Source organism: Amblyomma mixtum, chromosome 2 (assembly GCF_055824585.1).
Source record: "Amblyomma mixtum isolate Tamu chromosome 2, ASM5582458v1, whole genome shotgun sequence".
NCBI classification, from domain to species: Eukaryota; Metazoa; Arthropoda; class Arachnida; order Ixodida; family Ixodidae; genus Amblyomma; species Amblyomma mixtum.
Genome location: NC_143013.1, coordinates 90,891,690 through 90,910,788, shown reverse-complemented (window position 1 = coordinate 90,910,788; position 19,099 = coordinate 90,891,690). Strand labels below are relative to the sequence as shown.

Genomic DNA, 19,099 nt, shown 5'->3' with positions numbered 1-19,099 from the left:
AATTACGGTAGTATTTTTGTTCTCTTCCCCACCACCACGACGCGTTACACATGCACTCATTTGGAGTGTGTTGGGTCAATTTCCAGTTGAATAAGTCATGAATGTAGGATCAAAGGCCTTAATTACCGTAAAGAAGAACACAAACAGTGTGAAAAGGAAATTCGCCCTCCATTTAATTAATTTTGGCCATGTGTTTGCAATATGAACCACCTTGGTTCCTCATCAGCAGACTTTGTAGTTAAAAAATAAGAGCTGGTTTTTGTTCTGGCCGTGTGACAACACTCAAATTGCACGCAGTTATTAAAATTTTTTTTATGAAACTACTTTTATCTGATTATGTAGAGTTTATGTCCCTGAAAAAAAAATTATGCTCTCTCCACAGTGACTCATAATTGGCACATATAAATTATGTTAACTGTGGTCAGTACACTCACTAAATTCAATGATTTGGCAAGAGTTTGAACACAAAATTTCCGTGGTTCACTAAGCAGTATTGCTTCAAGATATTAATGCATACTGTTGGGCAAATTGGTTCAGCATTTCTTCACAAAAGTATGTCAAAATATAAACTTCTCAAAATGAAGAGACTCATGGAACAAATGCGCCGAAGTGTATGCCATGCGTTTGTTCACTTTGTGCAGGTACAGAGTCGATCACACTTGTCTAGAGCGCTCGAGCTGTGCCGTCCGGTGGAAATAATGCGAAATTTTAAAGAAGGCATTGACCTTCACTGATAATACTCACGCTGGGGAAAAGCCTAACAGACATGCGCTCCACACAGGCACCAGCGCCTCACCCCCAGCAAAGCAGCTGCGATAAGATTTGACTTCATTTGCTCCCCAGCACACCGCTTGAGCGCTCTAGACAAGTGTGATTGACTCTGTACTTTGTGCAGTTTACCTTTTGGCACCCTTTGGCGACAAAATCGAGAGACTGTTCTCAGGTGATGAGGGTGCCCCACTGACGGTGTGCAGGTGGACCGGCTGCTCTCGGTGCTGTCCCTGGTGCCTGCGGAGAGCCCGGTGGAGAAGCTCCGCGTGGCACTGCGGAGCCTCTTTGCCGTGCTCCTGCTGCTGCAGAGCAGTGCCGCCGACCTGGCCAAGGCAGCCCAGAGGACGGCCAGCTGGTTCTTCGAGCGCTGCGTGTGAGCGACTGCACCTCCTCCTCTTCCGGTTGCTCATCTCTCAACTGATTTCTCTGTGCAAATTTCTGTTTTCGTTCTTTTTGGTTTCAGTTTAATTTCCCTGCTTGCATGCGTATGTGTATGTGTGTGTAAATTCTTGCACTGTATACGGTTTCCTGCTGTGTCAGCCTATGTCAAGTGTATTGGGCCTTGGGCTTCGTTGAACCGTTTTTGTGGCTTTTAGTCTACGGCCCCCAGTATCGATGTAAAAGAGGCTGAAATAAAGAAACTTGAATTTGGCTAGAGGATATGGTAAGATCATATGAAGAGGTAAAATATGGTGATACGCACATATGAAGAGATGAGATATGAGAAGAGCATGTGAAGCGGTGGACGGATTTTGTATTTCAGTAGCTGCTTTAATGATAGTTTTTTTTCATTCCTGCTTACTTGTACAGTTGTTATTAAAATCCATCACAATGACAAGTAGTTCTATTACGTAGTTTCTTACTGGGCATGGATCTGGCGTAGGCCTACTGTCGTGTTCCGGGCACTGATGATGCTCGTCTGGCAGGGGCCTGGGCTCCCAGTGTGGAAGCACCACCTGCCAGTCACTGCGGTCCTCCCTGCTGCCGGTCTACACGGAAGGGATCCGGGAAGTGATGGACAGCAGCTCCCAGCTGGACCACTCGGAGCACGCACTCTTGGGTGAGTGCGGCCCTGTCCTTTCCTTTGGGCAATTAATAGGAACAGTCTGACACTTCTTCCGAACTGTGGGGGCTTGAGTTGCATTTACGGCCGAGGGATGCACAATGGTTAGGTGGGTTTCCTCAGTGCAAAGTGACAGCTAGCCTTTTAAAGGTGAAACTGCGTTTCGTTATCGGAAGGTTGGCAGATACCTAAGCCATTGTGTATCCTTTCCCAGCATCAATGATGCTCTCTAGATTGTGGTAGACTGTATTTCTTCGAAATGTTCTTCAGCGACTTTTATAGAGCTTGACATTTTTCCCCGATGAGGTGGCAGTTCCAACTAGATGGGACATGCCAAAATGTTAAAAAGTTGGGGATAACCGAACAAAGTTAGTGGTTGGGCTGCTGTTGCATGTTAAACATTTGGGAACTGTAAAAAGATAGAACCAAAAAAGGGTGTACACACTGTGCCAACTATTAGCTAAATTTCACAAATAAAAATACTACACCTGTTTTAGAAGGATGTCTACACATGCAAATTCATTCAGTTATGTTCTTGTGGGACTGCAGAAATTTACAGCGTTGCAATCCAATCCAACCAACCCAAGTCCCATGGATCGGAACACCTGTTATAGAAGGGCAGTGGTGCATTGCTTGACCGCTGCACCACTGCCCCAGGAGTGGTAGGGAGACTGCCAGGGATCTATGAATGTAGAGAATGACCAGTTCCGCGTATATAGACATTAACCCATCTCTATCCGAACAAATGTCATCCATGAGCACTGGATCTGAACAACGGAACCGAAGTGAAAACCAAACTTCTAGCGCACCGAATTCCCGTTTGGCCTAACTGCGCAAATGTACTGGACACACAACTGACCAACGGGAAACAAAACAGCAGTCACCTAACTGTTCAGCTTACCAGAAAATCTTGCTCAAGCGATTTTGCCTTGGAGGAAACTCTCTTTACACACATCAGAGTCTAGTGCAGATAGGAGTGTTTTAATGTGATTAGCTTGCTGATTAAATGTCTTAAATAATATAATTAATGGGTTTTAATAATAAACATGAATGAATGTAAACACTTTGGTTTCACTTGTCAGAGTGTCTACCATCAATGCGAGCCCGTTTTAGTTTCTCTTTGTGAGCACTGCCACACAGCACAAGTGAAAGAAATTAAACTTTCAGCCTTGTTTTTCGTTTGTTTCACAAGCAAGCAAGGAAATCTCTCTCTCTGCCTCTCTCCTCCAGTGCCGGAGACGTCCCTGCTGTTGGACCAGTGCTCCCCATCTCAGCAGGAGGACATGCTGGGCACCATCCACGAAGCAGTAGACAAGCTCAGGTACTATAGGGCCGAGGATAATTTCCCGGCATACAAGTGAATGCTTTGTGTGAACATTTTGACTGTGTGGGCATCGCCTGGTTAATCTCCCTGCCTTTCTGTCCATTTCTCTCTCTCCCTCGACTATGTGGTGCAAAATTGACGGGGACACGGCGCGCAAACGACGTGGTGGACCAATGCCTATCGTTCGTTTGTCGTGTCCCTCTTTGTTTCGTACTGCATGGTGAATGTGTCCATTGAACAACTAGCCCGACCGAGACTACTGCCTCTGATTCCTCTTGCCACGTTTGCTCCATGTTAGACTCTGTCTAGGCTGGCACCATTGTGTGTCGAAACTGAGTCCTCCCGCCTTCACCTGTTGCCCAAAGACAATGTTGGCAAGGTGGGCGTGATCCTTAAATGAATACTGAGGACTGAATGAAGTTTGTCTGTTTCGGTAGGTCAGTGTATTCAAGTGACAAAGACACTACTTTAATTGAAAACGGAGGTTTTAAAGCTATAAAAGTTAAAAAAAAATGCAGTACAGTTGTCACCAACACTGGCTGATTTCGCAAGTAAGCTGCAGGGCGGGAACAAACTTTTTTGGCAGAGATCTCAGAGGCTAGCCTACATTGTCACTTGCTTCAGAACAGTGATCACAGAGTCCTTTATTTGGTGTAGATGTTACGAGTTTGAAATTGAGCGGTGGGGAAACTTTTAAATGCAATTTTCTCAGTAATAAGAGTGCTTTTCTATTTTTTTGCTGGCAGACAAACATCAACATAGGCAGAACGAGCCATAAAATTGATTTTTACTGAGACCAGTAAAAGGGAGAGCAGTTTACCGTATTTTCCGGTGTATAAGACGCACCCTTGTATAAGACGCACCTGCCCTATATGCAAGCTGTCACTGAAAAAGTTCGTATATAAGACGCACCCGTGTATAAGACGCACACCAGTTTACCCAGTTAGGCTAGTGAGGCTTAATTAAACACGCTTGCGCGACTATCGCGAAATGCACCGTACCTGTGAGCAATTCTTAAGCAACGCTAAGTGATCTAAAAAGGCAGCACTCACGCCACGTTTTAGCAAAAAATAAAGAAAAAAACGATACAGCTCCCCATATGCCCATAAGAACATTTTATTTCTACTTGAAACCTTCGAAGTCTTCATCTTCAGATGCGCTATCAAAAGGTTGCTTCAATTTTTGGGAGCAACTCGGCTGAAACATGCACTACGTACACGGAGCAAAAAAAGTTGCAAAGGGGTGAAGGGTGCTTTGAAAGCCATCATAAAAAAGAACGCCGGCTTGTTTTGACAATGGCGAGAAGCGCGATTGTCGTCATCTTTTGGCGCTTCTCATTACTTTTGCTTGGGGCCTCCGAAACAGCCGCACGTTTGTGATCCCGGAAGTCGTCATCCCCGCCGTTTTATGATAAAGATCACCTAGAATGTCACGCAAGGCGGTCCCGATATTGAAGTATTAACCGTGTTACAACCGCGTTATTGGTAGTGATATTTTTAGGTGAAAAAAGCTTGAGCATGAACCGGAGTAATCGATGAACTCGCAAAAAAAAGATGAAAAATTCTCATATAAGACGCACCCTTGTATAGGACGCACCAGCAAGATTTTCGAAAAAAAGCCGCGTCTTATACACCGGAAAATACGGTACATGATTTTGTGACTTGTGCACCAGGGTCTGCGCACTGTTAAAAATGCACCGTTGAACAGAGAAGGTTCGCCAGGCAGCTCTCGGTGCATTCATTTCTAGTCCAGCTGGTCCTGCCATATTTTCGAAAGCTTCGATCTCATTGTCACATTGATTTTTCTTTGCGCCTAACAGACATGACGCAAACATATATCTCTTGCAAGGGAAAGCAGCTTTGATGGAAAATCCAAGTGGCATGCCACTGAATATGCACTGGGAACTGCACATGGGGAGACAGTTCGTCGAGAATGAGAGAACTATTGTGGACTGGCACAAAGCCGCACAAGAGGTCTGGTCAATGAAGCCAGCAAAAGAGGCAGACCATGGGAAAAAGGCACAGTGGCTCTAGCTCGAGAATTGTCTGCCCGGGGTAGCTGCCACAAGCGTGTATTTTCTTTGCACTCTCTGAGGAAGGGATACTCGGTGCGTTTTTGTGGAGCTTACCAAATTAACCCTTTAACCACCAACCCTGGGCTGTACTCGCCATGGAAGAGCATACCAATACAGTCGAACCCCGTTATAACGAAACGGTTTACAATGAATAAGGGATATAACGAAGGCACGATGATCCCCTTTGCATGTTCGGTCAACACGGGCTGTAATGAAGCTACGGCTGTAGCAAAGTAATCGTAGAGCTGCTTCAGCTTCGTTATAACGAGGTCCAACTGTACTGGCAATGATGATTCACACTTGTTCGGCCCATGGTTGTGCTGCTTCCACTGCCAAAGGCGAGTTACGGTCGGCAGTTATGTCGGTTGATAATTTCAATGCTGCGGGGCAGTAGTTGTCCATGAAAAGACATACTTCATACCTTTAGTGCATATTTTGAGCTCGACAGCAGTCATTTTCACGAAAAAACTTGGCGACTTTGCTACGTTTCTCGGGAATTTATTTGGCAGTTAAAGGGCTGACAGATGCATCAGTATACACTGGTGCAACTTGTGCACGTTTTTTTTTTTAATAAGTGCCTTTTGCAGAAGGGTGTGACTCTTAGACAGGCACGGCTTATAGACTGAGAATTATGGTAATTCTGCTTTTTCCATTCCCTTAAGCTTTGCATCTACCCGTGCAGGAGTGTTCACAAGCGGACTCTTTCATTAGGCCTTGAAAGAACTGAGAACGACCGGAAGGTTCTTGCACAACACAAGGGTAGGTGTTGATTTTTTCTTCGCTGCATTTTAGTCACTTAACAAGTTTGTTGAGTTGTAAACACAAAGTGAACAAAGCAGGGGAAGCCTCAGGGAGCTTGCCGGCATTTCGACAAGAGGACTTGCCTTTGACTGGGCGAAGACAAGCACTCTTGCTGAAACATTGGTTAAGCTCCCTGAGGCTTCCCCTGCTTTGTTCACTTTGTGATTGGAAGAAACATCTACCCGCCCTCTCTATGCCATTTGTTGAGCTGTGTTAGATCTGCTGGCCACAGTATCGAATACACAATCTTTTAAATGTATTTCCCTGCATTTTACTGTACGGTAAAAGCTTGTTAATTCGAACTTCACTGGTCCGAAAAAAATTTCCAAATTATTTGAAAGGCCAAATTATTGAATGACCCCTAAAAAACTAATAAGAACCGCTTGTGTCACGGTAAATTGGTTTCGGGAAAGACTGGCATTGGTTGCTTGCTTTTAAGGTGAGAACGGCGCGAAAATGACTATTTTTAGCGGTGGAGCTTCACCGCTACTGCATAGCTTACCTCACAAGTGGCAGCACCTTGTGTGAGAAGACTTCACTGCACAAACTGCGAATGTCACGCGCTGAGCAGTGTCAAAGCGGCAAGAAAAAAAATGGGGATAGAGAAGACTAGCGCGAAGCGCCAGTCAGAGCACAAACGGTGCATAGCTGAGCTCGGCTGGCTGGTTGGTGTGGCCTGGCATGAAGTTCAGAAAAACGAAACCGAAACTATGTGGTGTGACTGTTCTTAGAGGCAGGGCCATCGGTTTGTTGTTACACCTGCCACTGCGGGTGCGTCCGAGGTGCACGTGTGACTCTGCAGCATGGAAGTCAGGTTTTGAGTAGGCTTAAAGACTATTTCTTGCTGCACTGGTCATAGCTGGATACAGTCTCCCTTTGGGAGTCTGTTAAAATTAACTGATGCGAGACCCATAGCATCTGAATTAGCGAGCATGTGATGCCATAGGCTTATATGGCCGTTACCTAGGACCTTGCTGGCAGTTAGGCTTATCTGGATTTTCAAATTAACGAGGTTCGAATGAACGAGCTGTTACTGTATTATACAAAACAACAGCGCAGCAGAGCCTGGTTTATTTTTCTTTTTTGTTTGTTCCTTTTTCTATCTCATTTTGGGTGCAAAATCCAATGAAAAGACTCTTCACTCTCTCTAGCATAGTCATCTAATTGTTGCAGATCGAATTGACACTTTTTTTGTGCTTCCAGCATATAGGCATGGAGTTTCTCGAAATTATCTTGAGAGAAAAGAGGTGCCACTATCTATGCAAGTTTCTTGAAGAGCGCCTCATCTTCTGTGGGAATACTACTGGGAAGTGCTCAATTCATGTATTTAGCTTGGTTTGTCTAATCTTTCACTGAAAATGTGGATGCTGCTGCAGAATCATAGCTACACCATGACACTCTCCTCTGTGGTGAATTACCTGAATTCTTTTTTTTTTGGGGTGCATTTTTTCCTTCTTTGCCGTATATCCTATTGCCTATTCCTATTGCCGTCTATCAGATTATCGTAGACGTTGTACAGTCAAGACTGGGTTTTAAAAACATCACATCAAATACTACATTTAACTGTACTGGGTATAAATATTTGGTAAGGCACCACGAAAAGCTCAGCAGATCTCTGCTGACAAGGGCTCTTTGCAAAGGGCAAAATTTTCCGAGTGAATTAAATGTGACAGCTGATAGTGACATGCAAGAGTGCCATTACTAAATATGAGACATGTTCCTTCAATGCATGTAACGTCAACTAGTATGGAAGTACTATATAGACAACTGGAACACCGAAATGGACGTGGAATGGATTGGACTGGAATAAATAGAAAGAAATGAAAGCACGTTTAAAGATGAGGCATTGAAGGGTGCGGAAAGTGAGAGGTCAGCACAATTTTATTATCATGCAACAGTTGCATCATAACAGGGGGATTGCAGGGGATGAAATGCAGACAGGAAGTTTGATTCCTTCTGTGCTCATGTCGCTGCGAAAATAACTGTTAGCACTACTAAAGAGCACCAAGTACAGGCTACAACGCCACTCTTTGCATTGGTGTTGCAAACACGACTGTCACCAGTGAGACAGGAAAACTTAGGCTGCAGTAATCTTATTTGCTTGAACATCTGAGTGTGAAAAAATGTGGTGTGGTGTTTAATCACATGCATTCCAAAATGCAAGCAAATGTCCAATTCGTTCTCAAAGGCTGAACCATTTGTACACTCCTAAAGCTGACCAATTTCCACTGCTACAGATGGCGGCGTCATGCATTGGTTTGTTCACAGTGCACTGTTTCTGCTGCTCCATTTGCCCTGTGCCACCTCTTGGCTGAGTTACAGCGTGCTACTGTGTGGTGCTGCCAGACCAGTGAAACTGGGAATTCGTGATCACAAGTGCTGGTATGGCATGCTGGCAGTGACAAACATTTTTCTGGCTTACTCTTTGGCAGCGGAGACCAATGCAGCACTTGCCCTGATCAGTCCCTCATAACGCTCCAATCACAGTAATGCGCATTGATGCTCTGTCGGGTTCCAACTGGTAAAGGAGCTCTCCGATCGGTATCCTGGCGGCGATTTGCAATAGCAGCTGTCATTCTCGTCCTCTGCATCATCCTCCCGCCCGCCACCTTAAGGAGGGACGAGGGTCTTAACACTAACTTTTTTATTTATGGCTAGAATCTCATGCAATTTTGCAGACAGGTGTGTTTTTCTCTTCCGATTCCAAAAATGTAGTCATAATTGAGCTGGTGGTCTTAGATCTTACAAAGTCTAGAGTGTAATTAGGTAATTTTTTACGCAGCTTTAATGAACTTTCTCATTGCATCCTGTTGCTTTTAATTACATGAATCGATAGCCAGCAAATTCCCATAGCCGATGACATTCTTCAATTTTCTCTGAAGGGATGTCATCCTGATATACTATGCCAAGAGTAAAAGGTCACAGTATTGACACTGCAACTCGTTAAGCTAATTGTAAATTGCTATTTATATGTGGCCTAAACAAAAAAAGTAAGAATGTCATTGGGTATGGGAATTCGCTGGCTATCAATTCATGCAATTAAAAGCTACAAAATGCAATGAGAAAGATCATTAAAGCTGCGTAACAAATTACCAAATTACACTCTAAAATTTAAGATAACTTTTGATCTAAGACCACCAGCTCAATTATGACTACATTTTTGGAATAAGAAGAGAAAAATACATCTGTTTGTAAAATTTCATCAGATTCTATCCACAAATAAAAAGGTCAGTTTTAAGACCCTCGTCCCCCCTTAAGTGCTGAGTTTTCACTGGGGCACTGTCTCCTTACTGCTTGTGCTACTACCAGCAAGGATAGGCCCCCCCAGTGCAAACTCTGTGCTCCAACAGAGCAGATGAAAAAAGGGATGAGAGCCACTATTGCACATCGTCATCAGGATTCCAATCAAAAGATTCCATTAACAGGACTAGTTGGGGCAGGCGTGGCATCTGTACAAGCTCCCATCACCACCGGCAGCACACTCAAGTGAGAAGCCTAATTCTCGTGCAGGCTTCAGTGAGGCCATCTTCAAGAGCATTCTGCAGTTCCTGCACAAGGCGCTTGCCCTGCCTGTCCAGTCTGCGCCACCACCCACCTGCTTCACTGACCTGGCAGCAAACATCACTCTGCTGGCACTCGACCTGTGAGTCACTCATGAGGCATTGTGAAAACATGGGGGTGCTAATTAGTCTCAAGCGACCACCGGAACATGTTTGCTGGCTTGAAAAATTAATCCTTGAGTGGCAGGTGGTCGAATGTTTGGTGCGAGTCCCTTTTCACTGCATAAGCAGTAGTACCGGTGTCACAGTGTGTGAAAATGGCTGTGTCTGTCGCTCTGTGGCCTCTGAGAGTGAAGCCTTCACCCTACAGAGACACCCCCCCGACCAGCCACCTCCCCACCTCACCCCCCTAGCTAGGAGGCTGCCTGCCCACCCACTGCCACACTCGACCCACCTCTCCAACCCTCCATAAGCCACGCACCATCATCAACCCACTCCCACCCACCTTCATCCTCCACATAAGTTCTGTCACCTGTGGGAAGCCTCGGCTTAGAGGCTTCAAAGTAATTATGGAGGGTAAATCCAAGTGCTTCTGCAGAATTGTCACATCAGATGTTGGCGCCTAATTTTTTTGTTCGTAACATCCTGTGGTATCAAAACCGAGGAGTACTGTTTCTGGCCGTGCACATAGAATGCTTATTGATATTGCAGTGGAAAGTTTGGAATATGTTCATAATGGTGCAGTGCACACATGGAAAGAGACAAGAAGAGGTTGTAACAAGGCTTGCACTGTTTTATTGCCTCGGGGCTTATCACTCAGACTGCATTTGGCACGTTTGAATTTTCTCGCTCAAGTAAATTTTATATGCCTTAAGTGTAATCTTTTGTCTCTGTTCCTTGCATGCTAGTTAACCATTGAAATTCATGCGTAATTTTTATGTATGTGGCCTCTATAGCCTGAGAAGTTAGCCTGATTTAAAACCTTTCACTCTTCATGCAAGACCACAGACAAGGCACGTGTGAAAATGAAATGACAGAAATAAACAGTTATATTGAATAAGCAAGCGAAACATAAGGACTTTGTAAGTTCACAGGGAGAGAGAGAGAGAGAGAGAAAAACATTTAGTTCTCAAATCAGGGGGAGTTTGTAAGGAGTGCTGCCTTGTTGAATGCCAAGCTGTTAATTTGGAATGGCTTTCATCAAATTAAGCTTGCAACATTAAATGCCCACCGATGAACAGCAGAAGAGGTTCAGAGCAGTTCTTTTTTATTATCGTTGAATGAGCTCATTCCATTTGGCTAACCAGTTGCTTCAAAAGATTTCTCAGATCAGCAGCAAGCATTAATGGCAGCAGTGCTCATCTAGGCAAAGGCAAAGACTGCCAACTAGCAGGCTAGCTTGCCATCTTTGTTATTTATGGTGTTGTGCGCAAAAAAATTTGCATCACTGAAATGCATCCGCCACTTTTTTTATTTGGCTCACTGAGGTCTGATGTTCCACCACAGCAGCCTTATGCCACTTTAAGTTGTGCACTGCTATGACGAAAGTTATCTTAACTTTTGCAATCTTAACTAAGCAATTTTTAATGTGGAACATGTGTTTTATGGGACCAAGTGCTGTTAGATATCCAGCCTAGTGCACCAAGCTTAATTAAGGGGGGGGGACGAGGGTCTTAAAACTAACTTTTTTATTTATGGCTGGAATCTCATGAAATTTTGCACACAGATGCGTTTTTACCTTCCGATTCGAAAAATGTAATCATAATTGAGCTGGTAATCTTAGATAAAAATAATCTTACAAAGTCTAGAGCGTAATTAGGTAATATCTTATGCAGCTTTAATGAACTTTTTCGTTGCATTTTGTTGCTTTTAATTACATGAATTGATAGCCAGCAAATTCCCATACCCGATGACATTCTTCGTTTTTCTCTAAAGGCATTAAGCTAATTGTAAATTGCTATTTATACATGGCCTAACAAAAAAAGTAGGAATGTCATTGGGTATGGGAAATCTGTGGCTATCAATTCACGTAATTAAAATCAACAAAATGCAATCAGAAAGTTCATTAAAGCTGCTTAAGAAATCACCTAATTATGCTCTAGAATTTAAGATAACTTTTAATCTAAGACCACCAGCTCAATTATGATTACATTTTTGGAATCAAAAGAGAAAAACGCATCTGTGTGCAGAATTTCATGAGATTCTAGCCATAAATAAAAAAATTAGCTTTAAGAACCTCATCCCCCAAAGGGTCAGTCTACTCACCGAGATGAGTGTATAAATAATGGCATCTTCTGGTAGTTGGCACCCTATAACATCAATAACGAGGGAACTGCTCCCGGTTTAGGCAGAAATTTATATTTTATTTCGGCGTTAAAAGTCACGTAAAAATGCATGGTGGCGACCACAAACGTTCATTTTGTTGCAGCAGGTGGTAGTCTTTTTTTGTAGAAGCATAACTGAATATACTATGTACCGTTTGTATGCCCCAATGTCACAGAAACGTACGTTTTGTTCTAATAAACTGTGGAAGGTGTACCTCTTGCTTTTTCTGTGTAAATCACATGAATATTCATTGTTATACGTACACTTAACGCAGGCACATTCCCACTTTTAGTTCAGCGTATGCTAGCAGAGACTCAAAAATAAACTCAGCCTATAGTGGCGCCATCTGGTTGTCAGAACGGGAAGCATTGCTGTAAACAATCCGACTCACTACTTAAGCCTAGAAGCGCCAGAATCATCACTCTAATCATTAAAATAAAGCAAATTTATCACTTATACGTTTTCTTATAGGCGAGATGAGACGAATCGAAAGACCGGTGCCCCATTTATGGCCAGTGAACGCACTGAAAAAGGCAGCAACAACGAGAATTCAGTCCGAAGTGGGAGGTCCAGCTTCGACGGGCGCCGCCATGTTTGTCGCCGCGCGGCGGAAATCCAGATGGTTGCCAGTTGAGGATACCATCTCATACAGATGTGCTGCTATATCAATAAATTCTATTTTAAAATGTTCTACCACACTTCATGGCACCACACCTGGCTAAACGGTAATTTGAGTAAAGAGCTATCGGTTGCCGCAAAGAAAATATGGCCGATAAAGTTCAGTAGACTGACCCTTTAAGCATCACTACATCTCTCGTACCTCAAACGAACAGCTTGCAAACAGCGGTTTGCGCACTGCAACCAGCAAGCACTTGTCATTGCAGGCCCTCGGCGCAGGCAGTCCCACTGAAGGCCAGCTTTGCAAGCCTCTTTGAGCACTTTGGATGCTCGCCACACATGCACCCAAGGTGAGTTGGGTTGCTGCTTACACTGGTCTCTGGTGACCAACCACTAGTCTTGACAAGCACTCCCACTTTTGCAGAGGCAGGGCGCAAAGAACTCACTTCATCAATGTTCATGGAGCTAGATCATGAGCGAATTATATGTGTGCTTACTGAGCTTTCTTTTCTTTCTTCCAGCAGTGTTGAATGGAGCAGGAACTGGGGTTGATGAGGCACTAATGCAGCTGCAAAAATAACCATTATAAGCAGGTTATACGTAAACGTTATAAGTAACCTGTCAGTAAGGATGAGAGAAGCCAACAGCCACAGAAACCTAGGAGCACAGGGGATTTTTTAATTAATTGTTTTTTTTTTGTGTGGTGTTGATCAAGTAAGAATATTACTGAATATGTTGTCGCTTAAAGCTAATTGATTAGAAAAGCAGAAGAAAAAACAACCACATGCCGCCGGCGGGATCCGAACCCACGACCTCCGAATTACGCGTCCGGTGCTCTACCTCTGAGCTACGGCGACGGCTGTCAAACCTTCTGCTTTTGGGGGTATTTATTTTTACAAATAATCTAACCTTGAGAGTGTTCATCAGCGCCACCCACGTTCGTAAGCGGCGGACGTGGAACGTCCTGAGTTACCGCTGGTGTGACGTAGAACGCCATCGAACGGAGAGGGTGGAAGCTGCGTGAGAACCCTCTTATGCTTCCTATGGTGTCAAGGCTGCCAGAACCGAGGCCCTCGCTAAGCAATTAAGCAAACAAGGGAAGGGGAATGAGGGGCTCGTTATAAATATGAGAGAAGCCAACAGCCACAGAAACCAAGGAGCACAGGGGATTTTTTAATTAATTGATTTTTTTTTTGTGTGGTGTTGATCAAGCAGATCCTCTCTGCAAATACCTCATGGCCACCTTTATGCTTCATGGCAGCATTTAGTGAGCTTCTTTGTGATGAGAAATCAGACTGCGATGTTAGCCCTTTTTCTCTGAATGCAAGTGTTGTTCAGAGAATTTTAAATAAGGTGTTGTTAATCTTCATTAATGAAATTCATTAATGCCTGGTAGTCCTCACAGGCATAGCATATTATGCTGATTATGACGCTAACAAAATTTATTATCTCTGTTTCTCTTGGCAGCTGTGTTTTGGGGAAAAGCATTTATATTTTGTTTGAACTACCTGTACTGATGTTCGAAATTGTTTGAAAATATTCGATTGGATTGACAACCAGAAATTTGATATTCTCACACCTCTAGACCTAAATTCATAGAAAGAGAGCTAAATGCAAATCCGGAATGCTGCATAGTATCACATCCTAATGCAGAAATAGTGAGCTGGAGAAAGAGAGGAAAGAGAGGACCCTGGTGGTAGCATTCCTGTCAGCTCAAATATCCAGCCTTATATGAATATTTGAACATGCTGAGAGCAATAATGTTTTTTGTTTAGCGAGCCCACTACAAATTGAATAGCGTGAAGCATTATTTGATGTTTGATTGAAACATTGCCTTGCGCATTCTCAAAAAATCATGGAAAAAATGTTTATTGTTAATGGCTGTGTTGTGAAAGCGCTATAAGCCATTAAGATAAATTCACTGGGGAGGCATACAAAAGTATTCTGTGTGTGTTATTTGTAGGCGTTCTGTCTCGGAACACAAACTGATACCTATGCCACATTAATTTATGTAATTTACATAGTCAAATTCCTGAAGCTGAGTGTCATGGAGCTTTCTTTCGTGCAAGCATTTTTCTTTTGCAAGTAAAGTGATGAAACAGCTTGTATTACTGTACGAGTCTGAGTAGCAGCTTGTTGCTATGCGTATTTTAAGACCGGTATCTATTCTCATGTATGTATCTATTGCCATGTCACACACACGGCCCTCAAACTGTTGTTTTAGGTCTGAGCCGTCTTTATGCCTTGTGCAATTTTGACCTCACTTCATCGATTAAAGCGGTTTATCTAACAGGGCTTACAGATGCATTGCTATGGAAAAATGAGTGCACATCTTCAGCAGTGCAGGTTGCTTTCTTCACTTGGTTTCCAATCACTCGGTGTGCAGTTTCCTATATTGCAATTAAAATCAAATTTGAGCTTATAGGTCAGTATTTGACACTCGTTGATTTAGAATGAATTCATAATAAGGGAGTAATTACCCATTGACATCCACCCGAGCGCAGCCATACGGCTACAAAGGAAAGCTAAACAGCTTTCTCAGATACTTCGTAGTTAAAGAAAAATTCATCCTGGTCCGGGGTTCGAACCTGGGACCACAGCTTCACCGGAGCAGTCGCTCTACCAATCGAGCTAACCGGGACGGCAAGCTCATTGTAGGGCAAGAGCGAATTGATCAGTAACTCGAAGTGGGAACAGTGTTGGTCAAATGTTTAGGGGAATCCCCCGAGGTGGAGTAATTTGGTAATAAGGGAGTGATTATACTGACTGACATCCACCCAAGCACAGCCATACGGCTACAAAGGAAAGCTAACAGCTTTCTCAGAAACTTTGTAGTTAAAGAAAAATTCATCCTGAATGAATGCAGTAAGGTTTCATTCATCATGCTCCCCTAGTTCTGACTGAGCCGAAGGCATGCTCGTCACTCTTGATTCAACGCCGCAGCGCGTCCGGCCGCTTCCTGTGCCTGGTGCTGGAAGACGACCAGGGGTCGTCGGAGCTGGAGGCCCGGGTCGCAAACAGTGAAGTGAGGCTGGTCCAGGCTTGGCTGCGATGCTGCATAGGGGTGGAGCCACCTTGCTCCGAGATGACGAGACTCTCGCGGTGAGTGCTGGCTGACACCGCACGCAGAGTCGTGCTAGCTCGCCTTCGAATTGATGTAATCTGTATCTTACCGGTACTCACCTACAGGGCAGAAACATGGAGGCTAACAAAGAGGGTCCATCTTAAGTCAAGAACAACGCACAGCGAGCTATGGAAAGGAAAATGATAGGTGTAACGTTAAGAGATCGGAAGTGGGCGGAGTGGGTGAGGGAACAAACGCCGGTTAATGACATCCTAGTTGAAATCAGGAGGAAGAAGTGGGCTTGGGCAGGGCATGTAATGCGAAGGCAAGATAACCGCTGGTCCTTAAGGGTAACGGAGTGGATTGCAAGAGAAGGCAACCGTGGCAGGGGGCAGCAGAAAGTTAGGTGGGCAGATGAGATTAAGAAGTTTGCGGGGATACAGTGGTGGCAACTGACAAAGGACAGGGTTAATTGGAGAGACATGGGAGAGGCCTTTGCCCTGCAGTGGGCGTAGTCAGGCTGATGATGGATGATGATGACTTGAAGGGTATAAGGGAGTGCAGCCTCACTTTATTTGCCAGCAGCATTATTGGCAACTACCAATCATTTTGTAAATGTGATTAGTGCTTGTTAATTAAACATTCTGGGAGCTTGAGATTTTCGTTTGTTATCTCAAGGTGAATACAAACAATATCAATGTAAACACTAAGTAATAGCTTAAAACTACTTGTGATGGATTTATTATTGCACTTTCTGCCTTGCTTCCGGGCATTGAAGCTTTCCATGCTCAAATTCTGAACCTCAGCATGTTATGATGACGTAGCATTCGATGAATCTCCGTGTTAAGCTGCGTTTGGTGACAGAAGCTGTGTTTTTTTTTTTTAAGTACTTTAACCAAGAAAGCAGAATGCTTGAATTAAACCATACACCTGCCTAAAAAGTGAGCACTTTGTGTGGGCTTAGAAAACTTGAAAATTCAGCAAAAATTTATGCGCCTGCTTAAATGAACCAACAATAAAAAAATAGCCGAATTTTAATTATTGCTTTATCGCTGGGTTGACAGAAGTGAGGCACAGAGCTAATAGAAGATTAGGGAAGAACAATGTTTTTTGAATAGTGGTTTGAATAGTAGTTTGAATAGTATCATTGTAAAGAAAGGGATAACCTCACCAAAAGCTTGTGGCAGCATTTAGTATTCATGCAACTGTGACCACAGGACGGTTCATAACAGTTTCATGCTATCTAGAGGCTCCCTGGGTGCATCGCAGTCAGCTTTAGCCCGAATCCACTGTAGCGTGCTGAGCCTCCCGGCCTGTTTCAGACATTTATGGCAGTCCGATTTCAGGATTGTCCTTGGGCGGAAGGAGTGTGCCCGCTACAATGAGTTGGTGGCAGCAGCAGCTCCGTCGGACGAGGTTGCGGCACACGATGACCTTGCCGTGCACTTCCTGGACTGCCTGGCACAGTACGCTGACATCGTCACCGCGATGGACGGCATCTCTTCCCTGGCTCAGCTAAAGCAGAGTGTCGCCCTCTACTTGCGGGACTTTGTTGCCGTGGCAACAGCCCAGCTGCGGAGCTGTGCTGCGGCTGCTGCGTCACGTGGCAGCTTGCGCAATGTGTACCACCTGTGCGGTCAGCTGTTCCGGCTGTGCGCTGACCTCATCTACACAAGGGTGAGTGAAAGGGCACAGATTTTTCCTGTTTCCATGGTAACGCGCGAGAAAAACGGGAAAGGCAACGGGCAGGGAAATGGGCCCAGCACGAGCACATGCGCGAAAGTCCTGCAGTGCTGCGAAAACTGTTAGAGTGAGACCTCAAGTCACCCGTGCTCAGTTTTTTTAATTATTTTATTTAGCGAAGATATTGTGGTTCTGGTGCAGATGTGGATAAAACCAGGTGGTTCTTCGTCTTAATGAAATTCTTCTTTTAGTGAAAGAGATCTGTGCTCCTTGGAAAACAAAAACTTAGTCAACTTTTTTGTAGCTTGTACGCAGTGAAATTAATTGTGAAGTTGCATTCAGGTTCAGTTGTGTTTCTAGATGTTGATTATGCCAGTTCAAGCTTTTATGTTGGAATAATTGTTGGCACCTGTAAATTGCTTTCATTTCTTTTTTTTGTGTCTGTGCTGAGGGCTTTGAAAGTAATATTCGATAAAGTATGGGAAAATGGTCACCGAAAATGGTCACTGGAAAATGGTAAAATATGGGTCACCGCAGTCGTGGCCTAGTGATTTGAGCGCCCGTCTCGGCTGCGGGAGGTGGGTGGTTCGAAACCCACCGCCGGGCACCCACCGGTACAAAAGGGTACAAGCGTTCCCCGGCCTGGCGCTCGGCTTCCTTTAGGGGTGTACGTTTGGGAGAAGTTTGGGAAAATAAGGAACTGAAATTCAGTGATCTAGAAGGTAAGTTTTAAAATAGCATACACACGCTCGTGTTTAAGTGTGCACAAACACTGAAAGATGTGGTGGTTTATGTCGCATCAGTATTTTTTTAGTAATGTCAGATCATCTGGTATTCAAAACGCGAACCATATTTTGCCGATGAAAAGCATTCTCTTTTAGGCTTAGAAACTGCTGTGTCCATCAGTTCATATGTTTCTTATCTGTTCTTGTCAATTTCTGCCAACCGCCACGGTGGCTCAGTGGCTATGGTGCTCGGCTACTGGCCCGAAAGACGTGGGTTCGATCCCGGCCACGGCGGTTGAATTTCTTTGGAGGAAAAATTCTAGAGGCCCGTGTACTGTGCGATGTCAGTGCACGTTAGAGAACCCCAGGTGGTCGAAATTTCCGGAGCCCTTCCCTACGGCGTCCCTCATATCCTTAGTCGCTTTGGGACGTTAAACCCCATAAACCAACCAAACCAATCAATTTCTGCCAGCTTCACTTCTAGCCAGTTTGAAGCCTCCGGCTTTCGTCACGCAGCTTTTTAGTACGAAAGCACTTCTACTCCCATTCCCCGCCTTTTTTTTGGTTTCAGCTGTGTCCGTCTGTGTGAAGCCTCTGAGTAGCAATTGTAACTGCCTGACAGGGCCAGTGGACAACTCAATCACGCTGTGAGTAGGCGGCAGCGTCCGCCTACAAATTGAGGCAGTTATGCATTTTTTTCTTTTCTAAAAACTAGTAACCAGGTTTATACTCTGCAAGGAAATGCGTATAACTGACACTCGGGTTACGGACACCTCAATCGCGCTTTGAAGTAGGTGGCTGTGGTGTCCATCTGCAAAGAAACCATGCTTTCACACAATACTCCATAGCAATGCTAAAGCGCCAGCCATTTTTCCTTCAGTTGTCCTCTTGCCATCGCTGGCACCGTGTTGCAGGGCATGGCAGACTGTGTGCTTCCCAGGCTGCTGGACTCGCTGGTCCTGCCCAGTGCCCTCTACATGGGGAAGCCCATTCCCCAGGTGCAGCTGACCGCCATCAAACAGCACCTGCCACTGGTGAGTAACATGCTGCAGTTGGGGGGGCTTTGAGGAGTGCAGTGGACAGCACTAATGACCAGTGCCGGGAAGTTGGCATGGTGCAGGCCAGTGGTTGACAGTGACAGGGAAAACCAG

General features: G+C 44.5%; 1 protein-coding gene across 1 annotated transcript in view; it reads left to right on the top strand.

The window, feature by feature from the left end:
* Window positions 1–19,099, top strand: part of LOC149360116 (protein MMS22-like) — a 66,532-nt gene that overhangs the window by 28,635 nt on the left and 18,798 nt on the right. Inside the window, exons 18-26 of the mRNA XM_089572193.1 lie at window positions 975–1,144; window positions 1,698–1,831; window positions 3,065–3,155; window positions 5,915–5,991; window positions 9,544–9,676; window positions 12,743–12,826; window positions 15,420–15,578; window positions 16,887–17,217; window positions 18,863–18,982. Of these exons, the coding sequence (XP_089428319.1) occupies window positions 975–1,144; window positions 1,698–1,831; window positions 3,065–3,155; window positions 5,915–5,991; window positions 9,544–9,676; window positions 12,743–12,826; window positions 15,420–15,578; window positions 16,887–17,217; window positions 18,863–18,982 (1,299 nt within the window). The remainder of the gene's footprint in view (window positions 1–974; window positions 1,145–1,697; window positions 1,832–3,064; window positions 3,156–5,914; window positions 5,992–9,543; window positions 9,677–12,742; window positions 12,827–15,419; window positions 15,579–16,886; window positions 17,218–18,862; window positions 18,983–19,099) is intronic.